The 26,326-nt window shown below is 42.7% G+C and overlaps 12 protein-coding genes across 12 annotated transcripts; 7 read left to right on the top strand and 5 right to left on the bottom strand.

The window, feature by feature from the left end:
* The first annotated feature begins 53 nt into the window (after positions 1-53).
* K450DRAFT_237265 (uncharacterized protein) lies at positions 54-843 on the top strand. The gene has a single exon (XM_051588396.1). It carries the CDS (start codon positions 303-305, stop codon positions 564-566), a length of 264 nt encoding a protein of 87 aa, XP_051445489.1. The 5' UTR covers positions 54-302; the 3' UTR covers positions 567-843.
* K450DRAFT_198594 (uncharacterized protein) lies at positions 830-4,511 on the bottom strand (the record flags this gene model as incomplete). Its single annotated transcript, XM_051584577.1, has 7 exons — positions 830-840; positions 883-1,053; positions 1,131-2,279; positions 2,343-3,843; positions 3,915-3,992; positions 4,060-4,236; positions 4,317-4,511. The coding sequence occupies 7 exons, from the start codon at positions 4,509-4,511 to the stop codon at positions 830-832; spliced, it is 3,282 nt and encodes a 1,093-aa protein (XP_051445490.1).
* On the bottom strand, positions 4,453-5,278 carry K450DRAFT_237271 (uncharacterized protein). Its single transcript, XM_051588397.1, has one exon. The coding sequence runs from the start codon at positions 5,074-5,076 to the stop codon at positions 4,636-4,638; it is 441 nt and encodes a 146-aa protein (XP_051445491.1). The 5' UTR covers positions 5,077-5,278; the 3' UTR covers positions 4,453-4,635.
* On the bottom strand, positions 5,125-5,861 carry K450DRAFT_237274 (uncharacterized protein). Its single transcript, XM_051588398.1, has 3 exons — positions 5,709-5,861; positions 5,576-5,640; positions 5,125-5,502 (listed from the first exon to the last, which is right to left on the bottom strand). Exon 3 carries the CDS (start codon positions 5,397-5,399, stop codon positions 5,139-5,141), a length of 261 nt encoding a protein of 86 aa, XP_051445492.1. The 5' UTR covers positions 5,400-5,502; positions 5,576-5,640; positions 5,709-5,861; the 3' UTR covers positions 5,125-5,138.
* K450DRAFT_237277 (uncharacterized protein) lies at positions 5,535-6,933 on the bottom strand. The gene is made up of 6 exons (XM_051588399.1): positions 6,592-6,933; positions 6,352-6,522; positions 6,024-6,287; positions 5,857-5,966; positions 5,709-5,794; positions 5,535-5,640 (listed from the first exon to the last, which is right to left on the bottom strand). Exons 1-6 carry the CDS (start codon positions 6,892-6,894, stop codon positions 5,564-5,566), a joined length of 1,011 nt encoding a protein of 336 aa, XP_051445493.1. The 5' UTR covers positions 6,895-6,933; the 3' UTR covers positions 5,535-5,563.
* A 118-nt stretch (positions 6,934-7,051) lies between these two features.
* K450DRAFT_237288 (DNA-directed RNA polymerase II subunit RPB2) lies at positions 7,052-11,892 on the top strand. Its single transcript, XM_051588400.1, has 10 exons — positions 7,052-7,296; positions 7,455-7,503; positions 7,574-7,739; positions 7,807-7,919; positions 7,991-8,144; positions 8,208-9,011; positions 9,088-10,041; positions 10,131-11,251; positions 11,327-11,360; positions 11,430-11,892. Exons 1-10 carry the CDS (start codon positions 7,266-7,268, stop codon positions 11,649-11,651), a joined length of 3,648 nt encoding a protein of 1,215 aa, XP_051445494.1. The 5' UTR covers positions 7,052-7,265; the 3' UTR covers positions 11,652-11,892.
* Positions 11,893-12,076: 184 nt separating this feature from the next.
* Positions 12,077-13,556, top strand: K450DRAFT_237293 (uncharacterized protein). The gene is made up of 4 exons (XM_051588401.1): positions 12,077-12,183; positions 12,279-12,538; positions 12,632-12,860; positions 12,928-13,556. Exons 1-4 carry the CDS (start codon positions 12,108-12,110, stop codon positions 13,257-13,259), a joined length of 897 nt encoding a protein of 298 aa, XP_051445495.1. The 5' UTR covers positions 12,077-12,107; the 3' UTR covers positions 13,260-13,556.
* Positions 13,557-14,709: 1,153 nt separating this feature from the next.
* On the bottom strand, positions 14,710-16,236 carry K450DRAFT_237303 (uncharacterized protein). The gene is made up of 4 exons (XM_051588402.1): positions 16,049-16,236; positions 15,561-15,970; positions 15,203-15,491; positions 14,710-15,141 (listed from the first exon to the last, which is right to left on the bottom strand). Exons 1-4 carry the CDS (start codon positions 16,192-16,194, stop codon positions 14,814-14,816), a joined length of 1,173 nt encoding a protein of 390 aa, XP_051445496.1. The 5' UTR covers positions 16,195-16,236; the 3' UTR covers positions 14,710-14,813.
* A 102-nt stretch (positions 16,237-16,338) lies between these two features.
* K450DRAFT_237308 (uncharacterized protein) lies at positions 16,339-17,889 on the top strand. The gene is made up of 2 exons (XM_051588403.1): positions 16,339-16,619; positions 16,704-17,889. The coding sequence occupies exons 1-2, from the start codon at positions 16,375-16,377 to the stop codon at positions 17,746-17,748; spliced, it is 1,290 nt and encodes a 429-aa protein (XP_051445497.1). The 5' UTR covers positions 16,339-16,374; the 3' UTR covers positions 17,749-17,889.
* A 74-nt stretch (positions 17,890-17,963) lies between these two features.
* K450DRAFT_237310 (uncharacterized protein) lies at positions 17,964-21,406 on the top strand. The gene is made up of 7 exons (XM_051588404.1): positions 17,964-18,807; positions 18,906-19,407; positions 19,473-19,531; positions 19,619-19,704; positions 19,777-19,963; positions 20,038-20,629; positions 20,707-21,406. The coding sequence occupies exons 1-7, from the start codon at positions 18,280-18,282 to the stop codon at positions 21,009-21,011; spliced, it is 2,259 nt and encodes a 752-aa protein (XP_051445498.1). The 5' UTR covers positions 17,964-18,279; the 3' UTR covers positions 21,012-21,406.
* Positions 21,407-21,726: 320 nt separating this feature from the next.
* On the top strand, positions 21,727-24,195 carry K450DRAFT_237316 (uncharacterized protein). Its single transcript, XM_051588405.1, has 9 exons — positions 21,727-22,085; positions 22,161-22,183; positions 22,274-22,298; positions 22,379-23,128; positions 23,193-23,268; positions 23,372-23,521; positions 23,603-23,687; positions 23,767-23,792; positions 23,859-24,195. The coding sequence occupies exons 1-9, from the start codon at positions 21,833-21,835 to the stop codon at positions 24,124-24,126; spliced, it is 1,656 nt and encodes a 551-aa protein (XP_051445499.1). The 5' UTR covers positions 21,727-21,832; the 3' UTR covers positions 24,127-24,195.
* Positions 24,196-24,625: 430 nt separating this feature from the next.
* K450DRAFT_237320 (uncharacterized protein) lies at positions 24,626-25,607 on the top strand. Its single transcript, XM_051588406.1, has one exon. It carries the CDS (start codon positions 24,659-24,661, stop codon positions 25,385-25,387), a length of 729 nt encoding a protein of 242 aa, XP_051445500.1. The 5' UTR covers positions 24,626-24,658; the 3' UTR covers positions 25,388-25,607.
* The last annotated feature ends 719 nt before the right edge of the window (positions 25,608-26,326 follow it).

Raw genomic sequence — 26,326 nt, forward strand, 5'->3', positions numbered from 1 at the left:
ATTTTTATGAACAAAATTAAGACATTTTTAGCCGTCACGTACCTTTTTGTTAATTTTTGCTGTGGTCGTCAACAAAACCTTTGTGCGAATCAGATTGCTTTCGATTTTCAATGGCTCACATAATTCGACAGTGCCGCCTAGGTCATAGCGTTGCTTCACCATCCGTACTTTATAGAAGCTTCAGCACAGGATTTCTTTTAAGAAACCAGGCAGCTGCTGCCGCTTCAGAACCAGCACCAGGTGTGTACTGCTTTGTTTCTTTAACGGTACCGAACATTTAACATGGAGCGAAGCATTAACCGATGTCTATAGCTGCAGGTTCAAAAAAGGCTGCTATTGCATCATCAGCACCTCAGGGAACAGTGCTTAAGGGCATCAATTATATGAAGGAAGGCAAAGACCCTGTTGCACTCGATGACAGCGAATATCCAGAATGGTTGTGGGACCTGCTCGATGAGAAGAAACAAAAACAGAAATCTTCAAAACCCTCTAATCGTCAATACCACCGAAAACAGAACCGGGATGCTATCCGAGCTAGCAACTTCATGAAGGATAAGAAGACATAAAGTAGCCGTTCAGCTCTATATTGTTCTTTAAGCATAATAGATAAAAGCCTCTGTAATATAGACTACAGGGCACATGGCTCTGCATTTGAAAAAAAAAAAACTAAAAGAAATCATCTAAAAAAAGTTCCTGTCGTAAGATATGACTACCATCCTCGGTTATATTGATTAGATTGTGGGAACATATTGTTGGCAGCCTGTGCCTGTTGGAAAGCTGGATTTTGTTGGCCATACATTCCTCCTGAAAACACGATATCAAGAATGATTCAGTATAAGTCTATGATATCAAGCACCGCATTCAATAGAACATTCAACTTACCAAAGTTGTTCCCGAAGCCTGATTGCTGTGTGCTCATGCCAGTGTATTGAGGACGGATCGCACTAGCATGGTTGCCAACAAAGGTGTCTGGGCTAGGTGTAGAAAATTGCATACCTGTCATTTGAGGTACAAGTGGGGACGGTGTTGGTGATCCGAATGGGTTATCAGCAGCTGCAAAAGTAGATCAACATGAGTTAATGGTAAAAATCATACTATTGGGATGTATAACAAGGCATCGTATTACGTACTCGCAGATTGCCAGTTTCTATTTCCAGTAGCTTGAGGCTGGATTCCCTGGAAGTTGGAGTGCTGTTGCTGCATGCCACCATTAAAGCCTTGGCCAGTCATTTGGGGTAGTTGGCCGTTGAAGGTGGAACTTGACGGTACCAATGGTGCTGGCAATATGTTGGAAAGTGGAACTGTTGTAGTCTGTATTGGCTGAACAAAGTTTTGCTGAACGGGCTGTTGCGAATAGAACGACGCTGGTTGCTGCTGTTGCTGGAATTGCATACCAGTCGCTTGCTGTGGAACATATTGTTGTTGTGCAGTCATTTGTTGTTGTTGGTATTGAGCATTAGGGATTGATTGCGAAGTGAATTGGGGTTGCATTGGTATGCCAGACGGTTGCTGATACTGGGTATTAGTCATCTGCTGAGGAACAAATTGAGTTTGTGCAGGCATTTGCTGTTGTTGCATGGGCATCTGCTGTTGTTGGACAGGCATTTGCTGTTGTTTCATGGACATATCCGTCAACTGCTGAGGAACGTACTGAATCGGAGGAGCCTGAGGGATAGGCTGTTGAACGCCTGTTTGCTGAGGTGCCATAGAATTGCCTTGGTTAGGGTATTGCTGGTATCCAGTATACGACTGGTTAATAGCAGGCTGCTGGAATCCAGATTGTTGCTGTTGCAAAGGCGCGGATGATTGTTGATAACTTCCTGTTGATTGACCAGTAGGATTTGTAGCTTGTACTGGAGGTTGCTGGAAGCCACTAGGTTGCTGCTGAATGGACATAGCGACAGGTTGTTGTTGATATTGCTGTGATTGTCCTGACATATTGACAGCTTGAACTGGAGCCTGTTGCAAACCATTTTGTTGTTGTGGCATAGTGTTCGCTTCCATTCTGCTGGCAGTATTCTGTGGGGCAACGTTGGTACTTGCTTTAGACTTATAAGTGCCAGTTTTGATGGCCTGAACAGTCCGAGGAATCCATGCATCGTCATCAAATCCATCTTGTGGGCTTGTGGGTGAAGTAAGCTGTTTTGAAGCAGAATCACCAGTGGCTTTTGGGCTGACTGGCTTTGGTTCTTCTTCAACCGGTTCACCTGTAAGAAGATCGAATATATCGCCATGAACCTTGGCAGGAGCAGGTGATGTTGCCTTTGGTCTTGCGGATGCTATAAAGAGTATAAGTTAGTGAATGCTCATCAATGGACATCGTTGATAGAAACGTAATTTACCATTTCCTTCCGATGACTTTGATTTCTTTCTGAAAATGTTGGGTGCTTTTCCTTCATTCTCGGCTTCGTGTATTTTGCGTGCAAGTGCTTCATCTTGATCTTCATCATTTTCGTTTGCAGTTTCCTCATCGGAGGGCGGTTCAACCTTTTCATTTTCAATGAACCTTTGGACCCTTTGAACATATTTTTCCTTCATACCCAAAGTCTTCATCTGTTTGTGAGTCAATTTTGGTATATCGGAGTCATCCAGTTTCTCAGACTTGAAAGACGATGAATATACAAGGGATTGTTGCATTGGAATACCTAGCATCATGAACCAGTCAAACCAATCCCAGTCTTGGTTGTAACTCTTTTGGGGAGCCGAAGTAGCCTTTGATGGGCCAGCGGTACTTTTGGCAGCATCCTGAGAAGCCTTTTGTTTCCGCTTCTGCTGTTCTTCTCTATCCAAAAAGTCACGAACGTATTCTACGTCTTCAACACAAAGCTTATCCTCTGGAACGTCGATTTTGACACCGTTGGTCTTATGCAAGCGATATTTTCCATCACTGGCAGAGACAAATTGTGCTTCAACTTTGAATGCTCCCGTTCGATCAGTCCATAATCGCACTTGTGAAGGATCAGGCTTAGGCAAATCTTGGTACATGGCTGCACGTTCCGCTTGCTTCTTCTGTTCAAGTTGTCTCTTTCTCTCCTCTTCTTGCTTTTGTCTCCTGTTAGCTTCTTCAGCTTGTCGTGCTGCTTCTTCCTGTCGGCGCTTTTGCTCCTGTTCCACACGACGACGCTCCTCATCTGCTCTCCTTTGCTCCTCTTCCTTTCGGCGACGTTCGTCATCTGCTTTACGCTGACTCGCTTCCTTTTGGCGTTTCTCTTCCTTCTTTTGACGCTCTTCCTTTGCGAGAGCTGCTTCATAATCCTCGTGGAATTGAAGATACGACGATGGCACAATACCTGAACGCTGATCAGATAATTCGACATGCCACCATTCTTCGCTGGAGACATAATCCGTAATCAAAACTTGATCGTGCTCACGGACGGATAATTCGTTTCCACCATCGGCCTCAAAGCTGAATAGAACAATACCCCACTTTGGCTCGCAATTGGGGGATTGAGGAGTTGATTCTATAGGGTCAATAGAAGCGGCTCTGGCTGGACTAGCGGGCATTTGCTTGTTCTCAAACTTAGCAGCAGCATTTCGAGAGTCAGTAATCTTCACAAGAATGCCTTTCGCCTCGGATTTCGAAGCCGCTTGAAAATCGAACACGATTGGCTGACTGCTGATTATCTCAATGTGAACATTTTTGGTATCCAGCAAATATTTTGAGATATCGAGAACATGGTATTGCTGCTTAGGAGCTGTTTTGTCTGTGTCATTTTCGTAAGTAATCATGCCGTTGCCAACAGTCAACGTGCCTTTGGCCTTCTTCCTCTTTTTCTTCTCGGGATTATATTCGTGAACGGACCAGGTTTTAGGTTCGTCATTTAGGGTTGGTGTTTCAGTGGACTATAATGAAAAACGGCACCAATGAGTGAGAGGTTATTAGCTGCAACGTTTAAAAATTCCTTGTCACTTACAGGAAGGGGTGGGGGGCTAGGTGATAATTCTTGAGGTCGAGCTATAGGTGTGGGTTGTGACTCTTCGTGTGTGTCGGCCTTATTGAGAGCGAGAAGTCAGCATCTGTACGACGTGCAGGTCCACAGAGGTTCTATATACACATACCTGTCTGATGTAATTGCTTGGTGCAAGACCTATTTCTCCCGACTTGACCTTAACCAAATACCAGTCGGCATCGTCCTTATCGTAAAGCGTCATTTCCTCGTCCTCTTCAAAAGAAACTTCCTCGTCTTGCTGAGCTTCGTAAGCATATTCCGCCGTTACAGTACCTATTGGCTGAACCTAACAAAAAGACGAAATGCATGTCTACATTAGCAAATGCCATGCTATAATGACTAACTGCCGGACGGAAAGGACAATACCTCTTCTACATAAGATGCTGGTACCAGACCTATTGGACCAATTTGGTCCACACTTGGCATCTTGAGCTGAACCTCTAGCCACGAGGGGTCTGAATTGTCAATGACATACAATATATCGTCTTCTTTTATCGAGACTTCTTCGGCTGCTTGAGCGTCATAATCATACAGGGCCTTACAGACGGCCACATACTTCATTATTGAAATGGAGAAATTGTCTAATTTAAAGAGGTTTCAAACCGAAAAGGACAAGCTAGCACAAAATTATTTAAAGGGTCGGAGGACAAAGTAACACCGTATGAATCTGAACACATGAGGTCATTCATTGGTGGACCTCGTAACTTGGGACATCTCCTTCAAACATCCAACTTCGAAGATTGCCTTGTGACAGATGATCCGTCGAGCCATTGAGAACCAACTTCCATTTTCCATTCTCCTCTCTTTCTAATTTTGAGATGCTGCATGTGCCGGCGTTGACGTAGAAGCTCCAATCTTCAAGGAGGGCACGTACGGCGCAAATAACGCTAGCTGCGTGCCCAAAAAGAACTACTTGCTCGTACTTGGCGTCGCATTGCTCTACCAGTTTGTCCATTGCTGCTTGGACACGCTCGTGCACTTGCCTCATAGTTTCCATTCCAGTAGGAGCTGCCAATACAGGCACATATGAAGTATCGATTTCTGGATACAACTCCTTCAGGCGATCCATAGACGCTGGCAGCGGGTAGAAGGAGCGGGTAGTGCCATACCATTCACTATGCGACATTGTGGATTTAGAAATTTCCTCATTTGATACATTTGATTCCCACCATTCCAAATTTCTGTTACTTACCCAATACCATATTCAACATTGATGTTCATTCCAAGGGCATTAGCTGTGGGTTTGGCAGTTTGAAGACACCGGTAGAACGGAGATGAGAAAATCGCTTGAATGGGCTTTTCCTTCAAAATCTGTGCGGTTTCTTCTGCTTGTTGGACACCTATGGTATAAAGTGAAGGATCATGTGGCAGCCCAGTTGGTGAAAGAGATCCTGGATGCTCCCAGTCGTTGCGGTAGCCGTGACGAACAATGTAGATCTCCTTCAACATTCAGAACAATAAGAAAACGACAGACAGAGAGAACGACCGGAGTTCAAATGGTAGAAGGCAAACTTTTAATTTTCAATTCTGATGTTATGGCTTCAATATCGATCTAACATTAAAAAAAAAAGATGTAGTCGGTATAACGGTTTTCCCCAAAAATTTTGGTCCCATCAAGCACGTACCTCAACCTTCGATCCACCTATTTTTCTAAGTAACTGCCAATTTTCTGTCAAGAGTTTGCGCAGATCTGGAAGGAAAAAGCCACGTTAATACTTGCAGCCTTTGCATAACGATCAACATATGCAGAACTGTTACCTTGACTATCATCATTTTGGTCGTTTTGAACCATAATCCAACTATTCAGCAGACCTATAATGATCTGTCCTCTGTAAGCCGGGATTCTGCATATAAAATGCATTAGTATTACTTGCCAGTGTAGAATGATCACATTACGACAACTGACCTTGGTGTACAGGACTGTAACATTACCAGTAGAGCTGATGCTGACGCGATTTTCAAGTCCATATTGGAATACGGCCGTTGCAGATTTTCACATATGAGCTGTAGTATCGGCTATTGCAATGTTTCAGTTTCAATTCTGCACAGTATTTCAAATTAAGCATAGCTTACCTTCAGGTATTGTACACTGATGATCCCTAACTCGCTGAAAATAGGAGGGACTTCCTTCATGTTGATCAGTTGAATGTCCAGCATTTCTGAGCTTTGACTAAGAAGTAACCCTTCCACAACCAGCTTTTCATACAACCGGCTTCTTTCTTTTGACGTTTCTGATTCCAAGAGATTGATGAGGTCACGACAGCAACTATATGAAGCCTCCACAAGTCTTGGATTCGCGCTCTCTCCATGAACATATGTAAGACATTGGAATAGGCTCTAAAAGTACATGGTTAAATGATTTCACCATGGGCTAATTATATAAATCGAGTGAAGGTTTTACCTCTAAAAACACATTTCCTAATCCAGATCGTCGTAGAGTTACTGGTTCAACTTTCCTCAACACAGCTTGGATTAATTGCACTCCTCTCAGCTTATAGTTTGATTCATAATCGTCTAGAACAATGAGAATAGGAGGAGCTACCATATGATACACGGGCTGAAGTTGTTCTGCCTAATTTTGTTCAGTATTAGAAGCAAATTGCTGCTTAACAATGTAAAAGTCGATAACAGAAATACTTACCGATGCACGTTCAATTATCCATTCTATCACGTCAATTGCAGAAAAACCAGAGACTTCAATCTGCTTCCACGTTTGATTCTCATGAAAGTCAAAATCCATGGACTTGTCGACATATCGACCGTTTTGTAGTCGTTTATCTAAAGCAGGATGCGTGTGTTTCTGAAAACTTGGTCGAACCTGAGTCTCGAGAATGCTGACAAGATGCTCTTTGAGCATATGGTTCTCTTTTTCATTCAACTTTTGGTAGTCCAAACAGCATGGCTCATTCCATTGGCGTACAAATGCTTGCCATTGCTGTGACATTTATTATGGTGGTAGAGGGTATTATTTGTGCTAGCAAACTGATTTCGTCAAACAGCATTGGTCTCAACCCGAAATTTTAAATGGCCGCTTTGTCGACGTCACATCTTCTGTGCTTTTCTCTAAAATTGCGGCAAATTTCAGTTTTGTCAGGTCGAAGACTTAACCCAATCCAACCTCTCGTCGTGATCAGAGTTCTCCGGAGGATCTGACTACTCAAGCAGTTTGGGATAACAGATCGAATCGAAATAAGAAAGTAGACACGAAAACTTTCTTTCACTCTTTGTTGAGCTTCGCAGATTTGCTAGTCCTCTTTTGCTGCGGCGTGAATCTACCTTTCATTACTTTCAACCGTTAGCTCGGGTACATCAAACATGGAAGAAGAATTTCAGATGAACGAGAACGGTTAGTGATTGCAGGAGTGCTGAATGCCATTGCTTCACCATTCTAACGTTTGCGTTCGATTATGATCACCCACTTTCACTCAAAAAATCTCTGTTTTGACGCAATCATTAATAATCACTTTTGCCGCCATCTTCGATTTTACGAATCCGATCAATCAGAGTACTTCTTGCCCGAGGGAGAAGAGTATATCGATGAGGAGCCTATTAGGTACTGTTTATTGCCATTTTACTGAAAGTTGGTAGGAGCATTCGCTCTAACTGTTAATCGCGTTTTGCAGTCAAGAGGACTGTTGGACAGTTATTACCGCCTTTTTCGATGAAAAAGGTCTTGTACGCCAACAGCTCGATTCATTTGACGAATTTGTTCAAAATACCATGCAAGAACTGGTCGACGAAAGTTCAGATTTGGTGTTGCAACATGTTGGAGGCGATAGTGATATGTCGGCAAGTATCCAAAAATGGCTGCGTGTTGTTTTGGGAGTGTTTTCAGTTTGCTAAGATATGCGTACAGAAGCGTTATATTATCGATTTCGGACAGATTTATCTCTCCAAGCCTACTATGACGGAAGCGGATGGTAGCGCACAGCCCATGTACCCTCAGGAAGCACGTATTCGTAACTTAACGTATGTTTTCATTTATACCGCGCCTTTAAATCATTTTGCTTGACTTGGTGTCCTAATGCGCCCTGTTTTAGATATGCTTCACCGTTGTATGTGGATATGAATAAGCGCACACAAATTGCTAACCCGAATGACCCGCGTAATGCCGGAAAAACAAATCCCAACGACATGTTCCACGATGAGAATGAAGCTGAATCTAATATAGCGTCCAAAGTGTTTATTGGCAAGGTAATATTGTCTAGCAACCTATCCAATGCTTCATGCAGGCATTAGCTGACTTTGTCCGTTTAGGTCCCCATCATGTTGCGATCGACATATTGTATTTTGCACGCCTTGCCAGAGGCAGATATGCACGAGTTGAACGAGTGTCCCTTCGATATGGGTGGTTACTTTGTCATTAACGGTTCCGAAAAAGTGTTGATTGCTCAGGAACGAATGGCAACAAATACTGTTTACGTTTTCAGCAAAGCACCTCCATCCAATACATGCTTTACTGCGGAAATTCGATCTGCAGTAGAGAAAGGCTCTAAGGTCACCTCTCCACTCTATATCAAAATGCTACGTCCTACTACTGATAAAGGCGCTTCTGGTCAATACATTCGCGCGACACTTCCTTATATCCGCGCTGACATTCCCATTGTCATTGTTTTCCGAGCCCTTGGACAAGTGGCTGATCGTGACGTTCTAGAACATATTTGTTACGACAGAAATGACTATGAAATGTTGGAAATGCTCAAGCCTTGTATCGAAGAAGCCTTTGTCATTCAAGACCAAGATGTTGCCCTCGATTTCATTGGAAAGCGTGGTACCACAGTTGGTGTCACCAAAGAAAAGCGTATCAAGTATGCTACCGAGATTCTGCAAAAGGAACTGCTGCCTCACGTTGGAACAGGATACAAAAACGAAACTCGAAAGTCATATTTCTTTGGTTATATGATTCACAGATTGTTGTTGGCTGCATTGGAACGACGAGAGTTAGATGATCGTGATCATTATGGCAAGAAGCGTATGGATCTTGCTGGACCCTTGATGGCAAGTTTGTTCAGGATGTTGTTCAAGAAGCTGACGAAGGATGTTGCAAAATATCTACAAAAGGTAAGATTTCGGCAGCAAAGATGGGTTCATGCTTATACCATCCTCTTTTCTTTAACACACCTTATCTTCAAACCAGTGTATCGAATCTAGTAGAGAATTTAACTTGACGCTTGCAGTCAAATCTAGCACCATCACCAATGGTCTCAAATATTCGTTGGCGACGGGTAACTGGGGTGACCAAAAGAAGGCTATGCAGTCCAAGGCAGGTGTATCTCAGGTGCTTAACCGTTATACATTTGCCTCCACACTTTCCCATTTGCGTCGTTGTAATACTCCAATTGGACGTGATGGAAAAATCGCTAAACCACGTCAATTGCATAACACACATTGGGGTATGGTATGCCCTGCAGAAACTCCAGAAGGTCAAGCTTGTGGTCTTGTCAAGAATTTGGCCTTGATGTCCTACATTTCCGTTGGTTCTGCTGCCGCTCCTCTCATTCTGTTCTTGGAAGAGTGGGCTATGGAGAATTTAGAAGAGCTGAGCGCAAGCAATATACCAGATGCCACCAAGATTTTCGTGAATGGTGTCTGGGTTGGTATTCACCGCGACCCTGGTGAATTGATTACATCGTTGAAACAGATGCGACGTTCAGTGGATATCTCACCCGAAGTCAGTATTGTTCGCGATATCAGAGAAAAAGAATTGAGGATGTACACAGATGCCGGTCGATGCTGTCGCCCACTTTTCATTGTTGAAGATCAACAACTCAAGTTGACCAAAGACCATGTCGCTCTCTTGCAAGATCCTGATTCGAACTATAGATGGCAAGATCTGATTTCGGATGGTATTATCGAATACATTGATGCTGAAGAAGAAGAAACAGCCATGATTTGTATGACACCAGAAGATCTTGCCGAATCTAGATATTCGGCCGAGTACGGTAAGCCGCTACAAAGTGATCGTGATGTCGCTAGCCGATTGAAGACACAACAAAGTGGTTATTCGCATACATGGACGCACTGCGAGATTCATCCCAGTATGATTCTTGGTATTTGTGCCAGTATTATTCCTTTCCCAGATCACAATCAGGTAAATATCGCATTTGAGTTTAACCACGATATAGCGCATCATATGGAGTTCATTCATCTCACGTTGTTGTGCACCATTTTTGCTTTTAGTCTCCTCGTAACACCTACCAATCTGCTATGGGTAAACAAGCTATGGGAGTCTATCTCACTAACTATCAAGTCCGTATGGATACCCTTGCCAATATTTTGTACTATCCTCAAAAGCCTCTCACAACCACTCGTTCAATGGAGTTCTTGCGTTTCCGTGAACTGCCTGCTGGACAAAATGCTATTGTCGCTATCTTGTGTTACTCTGGATACAATCAGGAAGACTCCGTCATTATGAACCAAAGTAGTATTGATCGTGGTCTATTCCGTAGTTTGTTTTTGCGAACTTACATGGATGCTGAGAAGAAGGCTGGTATGATGTTTATGGAAGAATTTGAGAAGCCTACACGAGACAACACTTTGCGATTGAAGCATGGTACCTATGAAAAGTTGGAAGAGGATGGTCTTATTGCTCCTGGAACGAGAGTGTCTGGAGACGACATTATTATTGGCAAGACCGCACCCATACCTGCGGACTCTGAAGAACTTGGTCAACGAACCAAGGGCCACAATAAGCGAGATGCTTCCACACCATTACGAAGCACAGAAACGGGTATTGTCGATCAAGTCATGGTCACAACCAATCAAGATGGTCTCAAGTTTGTTAAAGTACGTGTACGATCTACTCGTGTCCCTCAAATGGGAGACAAGTTCGCTTCTCGTCACGGTCAAAAGGGTACCATTGGTATTACATATCGTCATGAAGACTTGCCGTTCTCTGGCGAAGGTGTTACACCTGACATTATCATTAATCCCCACGCCATTCCTTCTCGTATGACTATTGGGCATTTGGTCGAGTGTCTTCTCGGAAAAGTGTCCACATTGACCGGTAATGAAGGTGATGCTACACCGTTTACGGACGTCACGGTTGAAGCAGTTTCACAAGCCTTGGCTGAGCAGGGTTACCAACAGCGCGGTTTTGAAGTCATGTACAATGGTCATACCGGCCGTAAATTGGCCGCTCAAGTCTTCTTGGGACCGACTTACTACCAGCGACTTAAGCACATGGTGGACGACAAAATTCACAGTCGTGCTCGTGGTCCTGTTCAAATCCTAACTCGACAACCTGTGGAAGGTCGTTCAAGAGATGGTGGTTTACGTTTCGGTGAAATGGAACGTGATTGGTATGTATATTTTTGAATGATGAAAACGTGATGTTTGACTCCATTAATTGAATAATGGCTCCTCCTCCATTGTAGTATGATATCTCACGGCGTTGCTCAATTTTTGAAGGTGAGCCACTTTACATGCCTTGCGTTTTACTCGTTTGCATGCCACTAAACTAAACCTCTTCGCTTCTAGGAACGTCTCTTCGATGCTTCGGATGCCTACCGTGTGCATGTTTGCGACATTTGTGGATTGATGGCCATTGCCAATTTGAAGAAGAACAGCTTTGAATGCCGTGCTTGTAAGAACAAGACTCAAGTATCTCAAATTCACATACCCTATGCTTGCAAGCTATTGTTCCAAGAGCTTATGGCTATGAACATTGCACCTAGACTGTTTGTGGAAAAAGATCGTTAGATTTCTCCCCACATCAAGCCAACAACCCCTCTTTTTCTCTCCATAAAGTTCGGCAAAGCACAAAAACATCGGGTTTTTTCTTCTCAAGCCCTCCATTTCCTTTTTTCTTTTTTGTGCTCAATATATGTAGATATAACTTCTGAAAGCAAAAAAATCCCTCCACCCTTTCTGTTGAGAATCAAACAAAGAGAAATAATCATAATAAAATGAAAATAAATAAATACAAAAAATAACTCACACCTAAATGAATTGTATAACGGTATATTAGCCGGTGCATTCATCCTCTTTACGAACGGCTCCTTTGAACCGATTCGATTCATCTGAGACTTAAAAACGGCAACAGAAACATTGGGACTCGTGTTGAGCAGCAATTCATCAAATTTTTGCACACAAAGAAAAGTCAGCCACCAGAAAAATCCGCCCCGCTCTCTGCTCCCTTTTTATTGCTCATCTCCAATGGAAATTCGAGTGGGAAACAAGTACAAGCTAGGGAGGAAGATTGGTGCTGGTTCATTCGGAGAAATATACCTGGGTACGCTACATCTACTTATCATCATCTTATGGCAGCGTGTTCAGCCTGACTGCGGCCAATGACCATTTCTAAACCTTCCATTGCACAAACATTAGGTACAAATACGACCAATGGTGAAGATGTCGCTATCAAACTAGAAAGTGTTCGTGCTGCTCATCCTCAGTTGGAATACGAAGCTCGTGTTTACAAAACGCTAGCTGGTGGAGTGGGCATCCCATTCATTCGTTGGTTTGGGCGAGAGTCTGACCATAATGTGATGGTCATGGACCTCTTGGGCCCTTCCATGGAAGATTTATTCAACTTTTGCAAACGAAGATTCTCACTCAAAACTGTATTACTTCTCGCTGATCAATTGGTAAGCATATAATGCTATGTATAGCCGCTTCAGCCGACCCATGATGGCTTCAAGGTTTTTGACCCAGTTTTTGACCTCGTTTCTCTCCTTTAGCTCTCCCGTGTCGAATACTGTCATTCCAAAGGCTTCATTCATCGGGATATTAAACCAGACAACTTCCTCATGGGAGTTGGTAAACGTGGCAACCAAGTCAATATGATTGATTTTGGCTTGGCAAAGAGATACCGTGACCCCAAAACCAATGCACATATACCCTACAAGGAGAACAAGAATCTCACTGGGACACCTAGATATGCGAGTGTTAACACTCACCTTGGTATTGGTAAGATCAATGTCAACTTCCTTTCCTTTTTTTGCTACAATGGATATATCTAACTGGATGTCAATAGAGCAATCAAGACGTGATGACTTGGAATCTCTCGGCTACATCTTGATCTACTTTTGCCGAGGTTCATTGCCATGGCAAGGCATTCGAGCCAAAACTAAGAAAGAAAAATATGATAAAATCATGGAAAAGAAGATGACAACACCTTCGGAGCAACTTTGTCGTGGTCTACATCCAGAATTCGCTTTATACCTCAACTGTATACGTTCTTTGCGATTTGATGATAAGCCCGACTACAGCTACCTTCGTAAACTATTCCGAGATTTGTTTGTACGAGAGGGCTTCCAATATGACTACGTCTTTGACTGGACGATTAAGAAAATGGTAAGTTGCTAATGACAGGCATGCTGAGAAAGGAAGAGATGTTAATTCGCGAGGGCATTTCTTAGCAGGAAAAGAAATCCCAGGCACATTTGGAGTCCAATTCCTCACTGGGGTTGGATCCAATGATCTCAAGCATGGCCGCTTTACCACCTTCCCACGAATCCTCTCCTTTACCACTACAACAACCTCCACCACGACGAACAATGATTCCTCCCGTCCTTCCTTCAAGCGCTACTGCTCATCGTGTACAACCCTATAGAACGTTGGAACCAAAAACGCCGGAGCAATCCCGGCAATTGGACGATGTCATGTTACAATATCAACAACAGCAGCAAAAGCTATTGCAACAACAACATTCTTCTATAGCAGGTATGCAGCACCATCACCATCGACAGCAACCACAACAAGTTCCGTCTTCTTCACATGACTATAACCTTATGAGTGGATATGGCTATAGCAGCTCGCCAAATGCACGAGCTTTACGTGACGACAAAGCCGCAGGTATGTACAGTCATAGTTTTCAATCGAAACTTTTTCAGCGTTACAGTTCCTTTTTCTAACATAATATATGCTAATTGATTAGGCTCAAGTCGAGTTTTACGTAGTCAAGCCAAGACTACCAACATGTCATCTACAAGCAACCTTGTACCCCAAAGCACACAGCAATTCATGACCCCTCCTTCCTATCATGACGGAATATCTTCGTACTTACAGGAAGCCTCCGCTGTGGATCCTAACAACAATTGGGAGGCTACCAATGATCACCAGAACAGAACACTGCCTCCAGTTCCCACTACTTCCCGATCATACCATAGGATGGCATCATCACAGGTGCACTATGACGAGACATTCTAATTGTGCATATCGCTGAGCGCAAGAGTTAGCGGAATGACCATGGTTATCGCGTTTATCCTCTTTTTCTTTTTCGATACTTCTTCTTTTCAAACGTTTTTCCTTTTTTTTCCTTTTAATTATTCAACCCTATTTTGTTCTGCACATGTAACATAACAAGTTGAAACCAGTTCCCTTTTCTCTTTTGTTGCTCGTTCTACTTCTTTGCCTGTTTTTTCTTATTTCGTTTTATCCTCTTTTCTTATACTATTTCTTCGTTTTTTACCACTTCAATCTAACGTTGTTTCATACAAGAAAAGCAACCTTGTGATTCATCAGTTCAATCTTCCATTCACAACTCTTTTTCTTAACTTTCTTCTCAGTTCTATATATCCCAAGCCCATGTGCGTGTCCACTCTCCAAACATACTTTTTTCTTGAATGCTCCTTTGTGGTAGCCCCAGCCTACCTGATCTGCGTTTAATAAATGACCATTTAGCTCAAATGTATCAACTTGTCGAGAAAAAGAACAGTCGAATCTCTGAAGTAGTAGGAAACCTTTGATGAATAAATATTGAGGCTTGAAGTCACCATACATGGCAAATGGACACAGTTGATGTAGGCTCGTTATCATATAGCAAAGTGCTCTAGGTAATTGTCTATCGCTTGCAACACATTGTAGAATAGGATAGCGTTTATTTATAAAAACGTCTCTGTACAGTGCCTCTATGAACATCTAGTCCTCAAAGAAGACGATCTGCTTGCCTTTACCAAAGCCAGTGATTCCCTTATCCACTGCTTCTTTGAATGCAGTCTCGATTTCTTGTTCCGATGCATTGAGCTTCCAAGAAACCTTCTCCCACACAGGCTCACGTAACTTTCCTTGTTTGATGAGATCGATCAGATCGCCAAACATGGCTTCCCTTTCTTGTCTGCTATGTGTGTCTGTCCATCGTGATACCCAGAATCCGTGGTATGACACATCTTTGAAAATCAAAGGGGCTGCAGGTACAGCCATGGGCTGCTTAGACATAGCTCCATAGGTAACATGCTTTCCTTCATGGCTACATGATGATAGACGGTTAGTACTTGGTTCGCTCTAGTGAGTGGATTTTTATCACTTACTCTAGGTATCGTCCTAATTCTGTGGCATTTTTTCCGCCAACACAGTTGAGCGCTAAGCGAAGCTTTCTGCCATCGAGCCAACCTTTCAACTTGGATCTTGTCTCCCGCTTACTTAGTTCTTCTTCCGTCAGAATATGCGTGGCACCCAAAGATGTGAGATATTCTTTCAGCTCATCTAGGTTAGGTCGATCACGCACAACGTTGATCGTCTTTAGCCCCCAGGCATGAGCGATCTGGATGACGAATTGTCCAACTGCACTATTGGCGCCATTCTGTATGACATAATCCCCTATTGTTTTTCCACTTTGTCAACATTTATATGCAGATGTGCAATTCAGCATAAATTTGGCGTACTTGCCTTCTTTCAGTTCAACAAAATCGTTCAACATGCGATAGGCTGTCGACGGGTTGACAGTTAGAGTAGCGGCATGAACCAGGCTGACTTGGTTGTTGAATCCCGGCAAAAGCTGCACTTCGGACGCGGGCAGAGCTGCATGGGTCCTCCAGGTGCCTCTTCCTGCCTGAGCCATGACTACTTTATCGCCCACATTGAAGCCTTTCACTTGGTCACCTAGAGCAATGACTTCTGCCACGCCTTCATTGCCTCCTACAGCGACTGGCTCATCACTGCCAAGTGACGTATTGAATGGCGGCTTGATGGGATAGACGCCTTCAACTTGATTGCAGTCAGCAGGGTTTATAGGGGCGGCTAGAAAGCGAATATGGACATCCTGTGGCTTTATATCGGGCAATGCGTGCTTATGCACTCTATGCAAAGGCATAAGAAAATAGGTATTAAGAAACAACCCAGACAGATTTTTGCATAGTAGTATCCACGTTCTTTACCTCAACACCTCTGAGGGTTTACCGTATTGTGCGTAAACCATAGCCCTGGCTGGAACATGTGAAGAAGTGGAATAGAAAAGAGAAGTTTTCACGGTAGACAATGGTCTGACAACCAAATGCATTTGACGTGTTCCCAGAAATAACATGGTGAACGCACACAATTTTGTTCCAGCAAGCTGCCAACCTTCAATTGGTGCCCAACCAATTTTCGTAAATGATATTTTTGGAAATCAAAGTCACTTAGGAAATGTGAATCTTTGAATTGTCATTTTTTTTTACGCAACCTTTTTATTTTTTCTACAATCCATACAACCATTACATCCATCATGGCACGTCCAGCCATCAATGATGATATGGACTCGCCGTCAGGTGGTAGTATATTAGGTCCGGAGATATGTGTAGACTATCTGTCTTATAAATTTGACGAAATGGATCTTGCTGCATCCTGGAGGGTCATGACAAAGCAAAAGAAGTCAGTGGTTAACGGCATTCGTCTGGAAAACGCATCTTGGCGCACCTGGGCTAAACAGAAAGGCAATCTGAAGACGGTCAGTCCGCAGACCCTGAACTGGTAAGTATTTTTCTAAAGATATATCTTATCATTCTCGGGTAGCCCTTATCGTAACATTTTCCTTGTTACCTTTACCTTTGACAGGCTCAAAGATAGCGATGTCACCTGGCTCTATGGACCCTTACACACAGTTGTCAAGCAAGATGACAAGTATTCTAAACCTAAGGAATCATCAACACATGATAAGCTTGGCCTTATGAACGCTTCAACTCCAATTAAAGGTCTCAACCCAGCCAAAAAAATTCTCAAGCCTGCCCTTAAAAAGCGTTCTGTATCTGATTATCTACGAAGACCACCTCCAAAGACAACCCGTGTACTCTTGGTAGATCAGCCCAAGCGCACGTCAGAACTATCATTGACAGATCAGAACAATCGTGTGAATGCTGTATCGCCAGAAGTTTTAGCCACTCATCGCCAGCCAAAGCTCCGATTCAATAGTTATGTGGAACAGTGTATTGCTTTGTCAGACAACGAAGAAGAAGACGATGAACTTAATACCACTGACACGCAAGGAGAAGCAGTCAGCAGCCCACATCAAGAAGGCCTGTATGAAGATGACGACGTCATAGTATTAAATGTCACCAAACGAAGTAGTTCAACGCCAAGCATCATGAAAATTGAGCCCACACGACTCAAACGTCAAGCTCCTGGTGACTTTGGGGCAGACAGCGATACCAGCAGCGTAGGCTCCTATGATTTGCGTCTCAACAAGCAACAACCTATTCAATGGATCGGCCAATCAGGAACCGTGGAATATGACGCAGCCAACCAGGGTCGAAGTAGAGATATGGATGATGATTTAATACAAAACTACGATTGGGCTGCTTGGGATCTTGGGGCAGCAGACAGTGACGAAGAAGAAGAACAAGACAATGATTACCAATACCGGGATATAAATTATCAGCAAGACCATTTTGAGGACGATGATGATATGGAACCTCCAACTCTATTTTTTAATGAACCAAACTCCACTATAGAAGAAGGCGATGCTGCAGAGCGACTAAGAACGCTTGCTTACCAAATGGGAAACCACCAAAACCCCAGCGAGAGTGCAACAGTAGTTGGCAATGTCGTGCAGTGGGCAAAATCTTATATCTTTGGTTCCAACCCTTCATCGTCGTCGTCGTAGGGCTATTTACCCTCACTTTTTTCCCCCCCCCCCAAAACTCTGTCCGTTTTTTTTTTTTATTACTAATTTCTCCAATAACATTATCACCAGCAAACTCCATTTTGTAAATAAAATACAACTCATCGCTCAACTCAAACCAAAAAAGTCGTAGAATTACCTAACTGATTTTATTGCCGGTGTGCGGCAAGAGACACATTTTAGGGTTTTTCCAAGCTAAGACTTTGGTGGCTTAGAATTTTTCCTGTCTTTGTCAGAACCGAGACCACCTCGCTTTGTCACCCTCCCAGTTCATGGATCGGTCATCACTGTAGAAAACCAGCTTCACGCCATTTGATCTTGTGCACTACCCAATTGCCTAGAGTTTGGAGAGTTTATCTCTTTCTCTGAATCAACGCTTTGTGCTCCCTATTTTCATTTACTTCAAATCCTTACAACCTTCAGCACACACACCCCACTTTTTCTTTTATATATTACTCCATCTACCTTCGTCTATATACTTTATATACTCTGCAATACGCAACCTCCTCTGCCATGTCTGAAATATCTAGTCAAGAGCAGAAAACAGGATACGTTAGCGAAGAAGAACCTCCTGCGTTCAATAATTATTACGCACCGCTGTCCAAAACTTACAGCGAAGCTCAAATTTTGCAGCAACAGCGCTATCGTTCTATGGTGTCGTCCCAAAAGAATGACCATGAACCTTTGAGGGTTTCGATTCAAGATCCAAAAAAGCTATCAAGTGCGCCGACGTCCGCATCTTATACGCCATCGACAGCCACCTCGTCCGGCCATTCGTATCAAAACTACCCAACTCGCTTGTCATCTTCCTTTTCATCAACCCAGCAACCCACCTACGATCAATATGGAAGACTGTCAATGTCGCAAACAAACGAAGTCATAGATCACTCAAGAGCTCACGATTCTGAAAAGGTTGTCGAAGTCTCCCCTAACGAACGTTTTGCCAGATTAAATGCTCTCTTAGGTAAAGGTGCATATAAGGTGGTATACAAAGCCATTGACAGAGAAGAAGGCTATGAAGTAGCTTGGAATACTATTCAGGTTAGCATCCTTCTATATTGCCAAAGTCTACCCCAACAAAAAAAAAAAAAAAGGATTTTACCTGGACAGCTGAATAATCTTTTTGTTTTACATGATAGGCAATGCCATCTATAGATCATCATGATCTTGAGCACGAAATTGAGATCCTCAAATCCGTACGCCATCCAAATATTATCGCTTTCCACGACGCATGGTATAGCAACAATGAATTTGTCTTCGTAACGGAGTTAATGACTTCGGGTACTTTGCGGGAGTATATTCGCAAGTTATCCTTACCAAATATCAAGATTGTCAAGCGGTGGTCTCGTCAAATTTTGAAAGGCTTGGCTTACCTTCATGGACATGAGCCTGCCATCATCCACCGTGACATCAAGTGCGACAATATTTTCATCAACGGTGCACATGGTGAAGTCAAAATTGGTGACCTTGGTTCAGCCGATGCCAATGCTGTCGAAAGATCGACCTTTATGAGTACTGCCAAACGATATACAGTCATTGGTACACCAGAATTCATGGCTCCCGAGATGTATGAAGAGCAAGGTTATACCGAAAAGGTTGATATCTATGCCTTCGGCATGTGCCTTTTAGAAATGGCAACAGGTAATTGCTACTATATTTTTTTTGGATGAAATTAGACCAATGTACTGATATCAACTGTATTTTAGGCGAATATCCATACAATGAATGCAGAAATGCCGCACAAATTTACAAGAAGGTGACATCTGTAAGTGATCACTTTCGCTCGTCCCACGTTGTATCTGATACATGTACCTGTCATGCTTAATTCTCAATTTCGTTATTTCCCTCATAGGGCATCAAACCTGAATGTCTCAAGCGAATACAGAAATCCGAGGTCCTTGTTGTGATTCAGAATTGTCTCGGACCAGAAGAGGAAAGGTCCGTGAAATTTTTCCTTACCATGTTGCAAACTTTGTCTATGCACGTACTGACTGGCATTAAATGTTACAGAATGTCAGCTCAAGAAATACTTGAGCACTCCTTTTTGGCCGTCGAACCCGATGTCGTTTTGTTGGCTGCAGACCCCACCCATGTCAACCTGACACTGCAAGTTGTATTCAAAGGAATGGACAAACTCTCAGTCAAGTTTGAATTCAATGCCGAAACTGATACTGCCGAAGAAGTTGTTCGGGAAATGGTAAGCTGATGGTGGATTTCAAACCTCTGTATAGCCATTCTCACTACTTGACATGCTGACTGCTTTTTTTTCAGATTGATGAACAAGTCCTACCCGAAAGATACCAGCACCATATAACCAAAGAAATTAACCGCATCCTGCGTGACTTGGATAAGCCATCTGAATCAGAGCAGGCAGATCAGGTTCGAAGATCTGTTTGGAGACGAGAAAGTGATATTCGCTCTGAATTGGAAGATGCAAGACAAGGTTTGGCTATGGCCAACGAGCACTTGGTGGATATTGAAAAACGATGCGAATCTTTGGAGCTTCAAGCCATCCATTCTGAAAACAAATACAGAGATGCTGTTAGACAATTACGGGATCAAGAGCGAGCGCTGGAAGCCCCTCATCATGCCTATGCTGGTACTGCCAGTAGTGTTGCTAGCAGTGCTCATCACTCTGATAGCGAAGAACACCATTCTCAGTCCACTGCCACCACTGTCATATCACCTCCTGGATCTCCAAAACAGTATGCCACTACCAATGGAATCCATTTTATGGACGTACCTATCTCGGAAGCTTCGCTCTCAAGAAGTGCTAGCCTCTCGCCATCAGAGCATGACATGGAGTTGAAAGAGAAGGATGCCGGAGCGTTGAGAGAAGCTTTGGTATCTCGCATTTTAGAAGGTATAGCACTCGGGCTATTCAGACATATTCACAATCCGCCTGAGCAATCACATTAACATAACCCTTTGCATTTACAGAATATGCTGATGATACTGATATTGATGTGTTCGTTCGAGATTGTGCCATTGCTACTCATCGGAATATGGACAAGGCCACGGAATGGATTAAAAAGCTCCAAAATCAAGACATCATGACTGTAGGCGACCTCCGTGATCTTCACGATGAAGACTGGGCCGGTATTGGATTGACCGTCTTCGCACTAAGGGCATTGAAAAATATGCTCAAAGGCAAGAAACTTGCTGGTCAATCAGTATTGGCTCTCTCCAATACACAGTCCAACCCTTCATCTGCTCCATCCTCAGCCGGTGTTAGTTCACCGTGAACTGGTTTCATAGGTTGTGACAAAAGACACGAAGTCGCCGCTCATGATTATTAATTGCTTCCCATTCCATTGTTAAAACCATTTCCAATTGCTTTACGAATTTTTACTTGTTTTTTTTTTTCTTCATTGTACACCTTCTTTCGTACATTATTTTCAGTCCTTCATTTTCAAAACCATGTATCATCACTGCCATTAGAAGCAAAAACTAAATTTTACATCAATGCTTCTGATATATTTACATTTAGCTTTTTCAACCCATTCTGCCTTTTCTTCTTTCATTCACCCATTTATATGCTTTTCACCCCAAAATCCCCTTTTGTAAATACAAATCATACTTTTTTGTTTTGATTTTATGATAAGAAATAAAGAAACATTTTCTTTTATCCACTTTGATACCCAGTGTTTCCCGGCACCGACGTTGACTTGAAGGAAATTTATTTCACTCTAAAGACCATTGTTTCAAACCATGTGTTCCATGTTCATATCAGGATCCCTCATTGCAATTGATCATGTTAATGAGACTTTGAGCCGCTTTTTCAAAGTCTCTTGTAAAACTGAGACATTAAGAAGTATCCAATTACATGATGTAAGTGGTGAAGCGGAAGCTTAATGCCCATATCGAGCATCAGCCAGTTAAAATTCAGTGACCTTCAAAGGAAAAAATTCCTGAGACGGATTAACGATATCCGGCTCGAATGAAAAAAGGTACACAGCAACCTCTTTCTTCCTCGTAAACCTCTACTTTGTAAACTACTTCGCATGCGATAGTCACTTCAGTTGTAACTTTTCCTTCTAATCTAAACTTTGTAGATTTGACTGCTATGGACGCCCCACAGGACAAAAGAGATGAGAGGTCCAAGTCCATCGATGCCATATCAAATACAGAGAAAACGACCGATCTGACCATGAACAAGCAAGACGAGGCTACCGGTCTCGAGCTAGGAACCTTTGATAGTAATCCTTCAGCTGATGTGCTACCCGGTGGTAGACTGCCTGGAAGTAATGATGATGTACGCTTTGCCACCACTCGAAAAGAGCTCTGGTCCTACTATACATATTATGTTGGAAATAACGGTAAGTGAGCTCCTGCAAACAAGGTATACAAAAAAAGGTTCAGATGGCTCATTTTTATTTTTCTCCGCTTATCAGGCCTTGGTCCTTTTAATTTTGGGGTAAGTGTAGCTTCTTGATCAGATGGAGCGGTGTGTTCCCATACAAAGTTAGTAACGTCTTGCCGTACAACCCAATTGGAAAATTGAAAGCCGTCGCAATTTCAAAATCTATTATGTAAGTGGAGACGTTTGATCAAGCGGGAGATCAATCCCTGCCTGGAAGGCACTGACTCACGCTTAATTTTATCACCGCAGCTTTGGCAGGATGGAGTGCTAGCGATCCTAGTCAACCATGTAATAGCAGTGAGCCATGCATGCTTGGCCCATTTGCAGGTCAAGTTCGTGATATCAACTCTATTGTTCTACTCTGCAATGGTATATCATTTGCCATTCAAGCTGGCATGTTTCTCCTCATCGGTTCATTTGCGGACTATGGATCGTGGAGACCCTGGATCACAATATCCTTTACAGTTCTGGCTTGGGGTATATCATTTGGCTGGCTGGGTGTTGAAACCCCCGACAAATGGCAAACCGGTGCTGTGTTGTACATCCTTGGCCTTATAGCCTACCAAGGTGCACTGACATTCTGGACTGCAGCCTTCCCTCAACTGGCTAGGGATTTGCCAGAGATGATGGAGAGTGAGAAGCAGTTACTGGCGGGAGAAAAGGATATGCAAGAGCATGAAACGCTGGATGTCATGTCACGTAATCGGATATCCAACATGTCTTTTGTGGTTTGCAACGCTGGAGAAGTCATTATTTTAGCTATTATGGTGGGCATCTTGAAGGCCGTCAATTCAGATGCAGGCGTTGAACAAAACACGAAAGCATTCAGTATTTTGATTGCATTTTCTGCTGCTTGCTGGATCATATGCGCCATTCCATGGTTCGTTCTCGAAAAGCACAGGCCAGGAAAGGCGTTACCGGCTGGATCCAATTACTTCACCGTAGCCTGTAAGAACGTATGGTATGCGTTGAAGGAATGTCTAAAGTTAAAGCAAACATGTAAGTGTGTTACAAAACGTGTGCTAAAGTGGTCTCCGACCCAACTAATTTCTCCACGTTATAGTCCTGTATTTGATATTTTACTTTTTGATGGGAGACACTCTGAACACCACTGTTACAGTTGTCGGTACACTTCAAAAGTAAGCAGAATATGGTGCATTTATTATGGGTGCTAAAAGAAAAAACTAGCGGGAGGGAGAGGCTCGTTCACTAAACATATCCATTTATATCACTTGCCAATAGCTCCATTGTGTCCTACTCTACACTCCAACTGACCCTACTTTTGATCGTTGGAATCTTTGCTTCCGCTGTTGGCTCTTACGTGTTCTGGATCATTCAGAAAAAGTTCAAGATCAATACCAAAACCATGCTCTTAGTCAATGTTGTTTTCATGTAAGTCGTTTGGTGGCTGAAATACCCGATTTGAGAGATCGAACTGCAGTAAGCTGATCTCCTTTAAATTGTTTTTATCAGTTTGCTGCTGGACGGCTGGGGATTCCTTGGTATCTGGTTAGATAACTTTGGATTCAAAAATGTATGGGAAGTCTGGGTGTACCAGGTATGTATTTCAAAACAATCGAACTATGCTTGAGAAATCGTTCTTTTTGTCACTAAAACGGTACCACAATTTCGTATAGGCATTTTACGGATTCTTTGTCTGCCCGTAAGTTCATCACTGTGACGTTTGCTTATTGTTCTGATCCATAATTAACCGTTGCATTAATTTTAGATGGTATTCATATTCCCAAACAATGATATCCGAGGTGGTTCCTAAAGGCAAAGAGTTTTTATTCTTTGCATTGTTTTCCATCATTGGCAAAACATCTTCTTTCATAGGACCATTTGTGTCTTCAGCTATCATTGATCGCAGTGGCAACGATAACATGCCATTCGCATTTCTGCTAGGTTTAGGCATTTTAAGTTCCTTCCTTCTGATTATGGTAGACGTCAAGAAAAGTCGAAAAGAATGCAAAGAATATCTTGAGAAGGAAACATAGATTCGTTCCAGAAATAAACATTAGTACCTCAAGCAAAAATTATCTATTATGGTAACTTCGAAATTGTTCGGTTGGTCCCTGGCGGTTTTTACCAGCAGGCTGGGAGAAAGTTGTCCAATATAGCATGAGCTTGGAACGTCATTTTTGCAAGTGTGGCTGTAATACGTTTTCGAAGTCCTTACCTGAATCATTCCTTCTTGAATGATTCCAGCTATCTAATATCTGGTATATTGCAAATTTTTTTTGTGAAATAGAAATTGAAACTCTTATGAGTGGAGCCGACTCCAAACTTTCATTGTCTGGGTGGGCAAACGGAGGGTAAACTGTGGACTGAAGCCTCAAAAAGTCATCAAAAATAACGTGATAACGTGACAATGGATCTGAAGAGAAGAAGGCGAAAGAATACCAAAAAATCAAACCAATCAAAATCCGAATCGTTTTCAACTTCCGAACAACTGAAATTTTGAAACACAAATCGTTTCTCTCAACTTCTTTGCCTGCCTTGGTCCTATATATACTCCCACATTTCGACATGGCAGACAACAACCCCCATCATCCAAATAACCAACCACATAAACCAAAATCGCCTGATATGGAAAAATTCCTGTCAAGATCACAAAGCATTCACACCCACTCTATGCCTCGGCATCACAGAGCCATTATGAGAACTCCAACTCTATCAGCCGGCAACGACCAGGCTTTCATCGAATTTTCCCGCTGTTTATATCAAGCCAAGACAATCGTCAAAGAGCTCCAAGCCTTCAGTGCAAACGTTTCACCATCTTTGCGCATGTCTATGTTGCGACAGAACAACTTGACTCATGGACAAGACAACCAGAAGGAGACAGCCGAACAATTTTTAAACAGTATTCGGCACTATCTCGACACCACATTTGAAAAATTTACAAGACTTTGCAAAGTACTACTATTCGTCCTTACTAAAATGGAGTCTTCAGGCTCTGTTCGCATTGAACGCATAACAAGTTTCCGAAGAGACGTTTGGGATGCATGGCGAGTAGCAAATGATATCAAGGCACGCCTTACTGCCCTTATTGCACAAGAGTCCATGTTCCTTAACTATGGTGACCAAGCAACACCCGTCTCAATGGCAAGCAACAGCTACATGCCACCCCAATCACCCTCTGTGGGTGAACCAAGCACTCCAGAACTGAACTCCATAGGCGTGCCAAGCAGCTTGTCTCATCAATCTCCTTCTATCTCATCATCGCCCTGTTCATCACCATCTAATAACTTTTCATGAACGCTGTATTACCCTTGCTGCAGCAAACCTGTTCTTGCAAACAAACCCACATTGTCACATACTGTTTCTTCTTGTTCATAGCCATACCATAATTCTTCTTATTAGTTTCTTGTCTTACGTTCTTGTAGATCACCCAACTGCCACCTTGTACATACTCAGCAAAAAATGTTTTCAATATAATCACTAGTGGTCTTAGCTTGACCACTGCTTCCAAAAAAAACTGTCCACAAATCGTCCGAAATGTGAATTGTTCTTTTGAGTTACTTTGAATTAGACACTGAAGTAGTTTGATTGATAGCTGCCCATAGCTAGTCTCTCATGGACTATGTATGCTCGCAAACTTTAAAAATCGTATGATTTCGCAGGGCCAAATGGAGGATAGTGCGCGCCCAGAAAATCCGCACAAGAATGACAGTGTCCAAGGACTGCTTTCCGGTTGTAAACTAGGGAAAAATGTAAAGAACCTGACAGAAGTAATTTTGTGGACATTGAGCAGACACTTGGCTGGGTTCAGATCGCATGTCTGAGAAATATCTACTTCGGGATATCAGCTATGTTTTTTTTCCACCATCGTAATAAGTCCGCGTTTTTGGTGGCTTGGAAGACGGAGTTCACGAATATGCTATGCTGAGAACCGAAAAATGAAAGGGTACAACATCACCTTTGACTAATACAATCCCACCGAGCAACACATACTATGTTTTGCGCTTGCATGAAAATACTCAATTGATGTTTTGGGTATAGCTTACGGAATATGAGACACCATCTTTCAATTTTTAGCGTCTTGATACAGTTCCGAGCGTACTGGAGCTCAGATGAGAGTACGGTAAAGCAGGCAGTAAAGCTTAGGCAATCGTAATATAATATCTGGCCAACAATAAATGATGATAGTAAATCTATCCATGTCTTTATGTCATAATCTAGGAAGTACGAATGCAT

This window comes from Umbelopsis ramanniana, assembly GCF_025399195.1.
Source record: "Umbelopsis ramanniana AG unplaced genomic scaffold K450scaffold_21, whole genome shotgun sequence".
Taxonomy (NCBI): Eukaryota; Fungi; Mucoromycota; class Umbelopsidomycetes; order Umbelopsidales; family Umbelopsidaceae; genus Umbelopsis; species Umbelopsis ramanniana.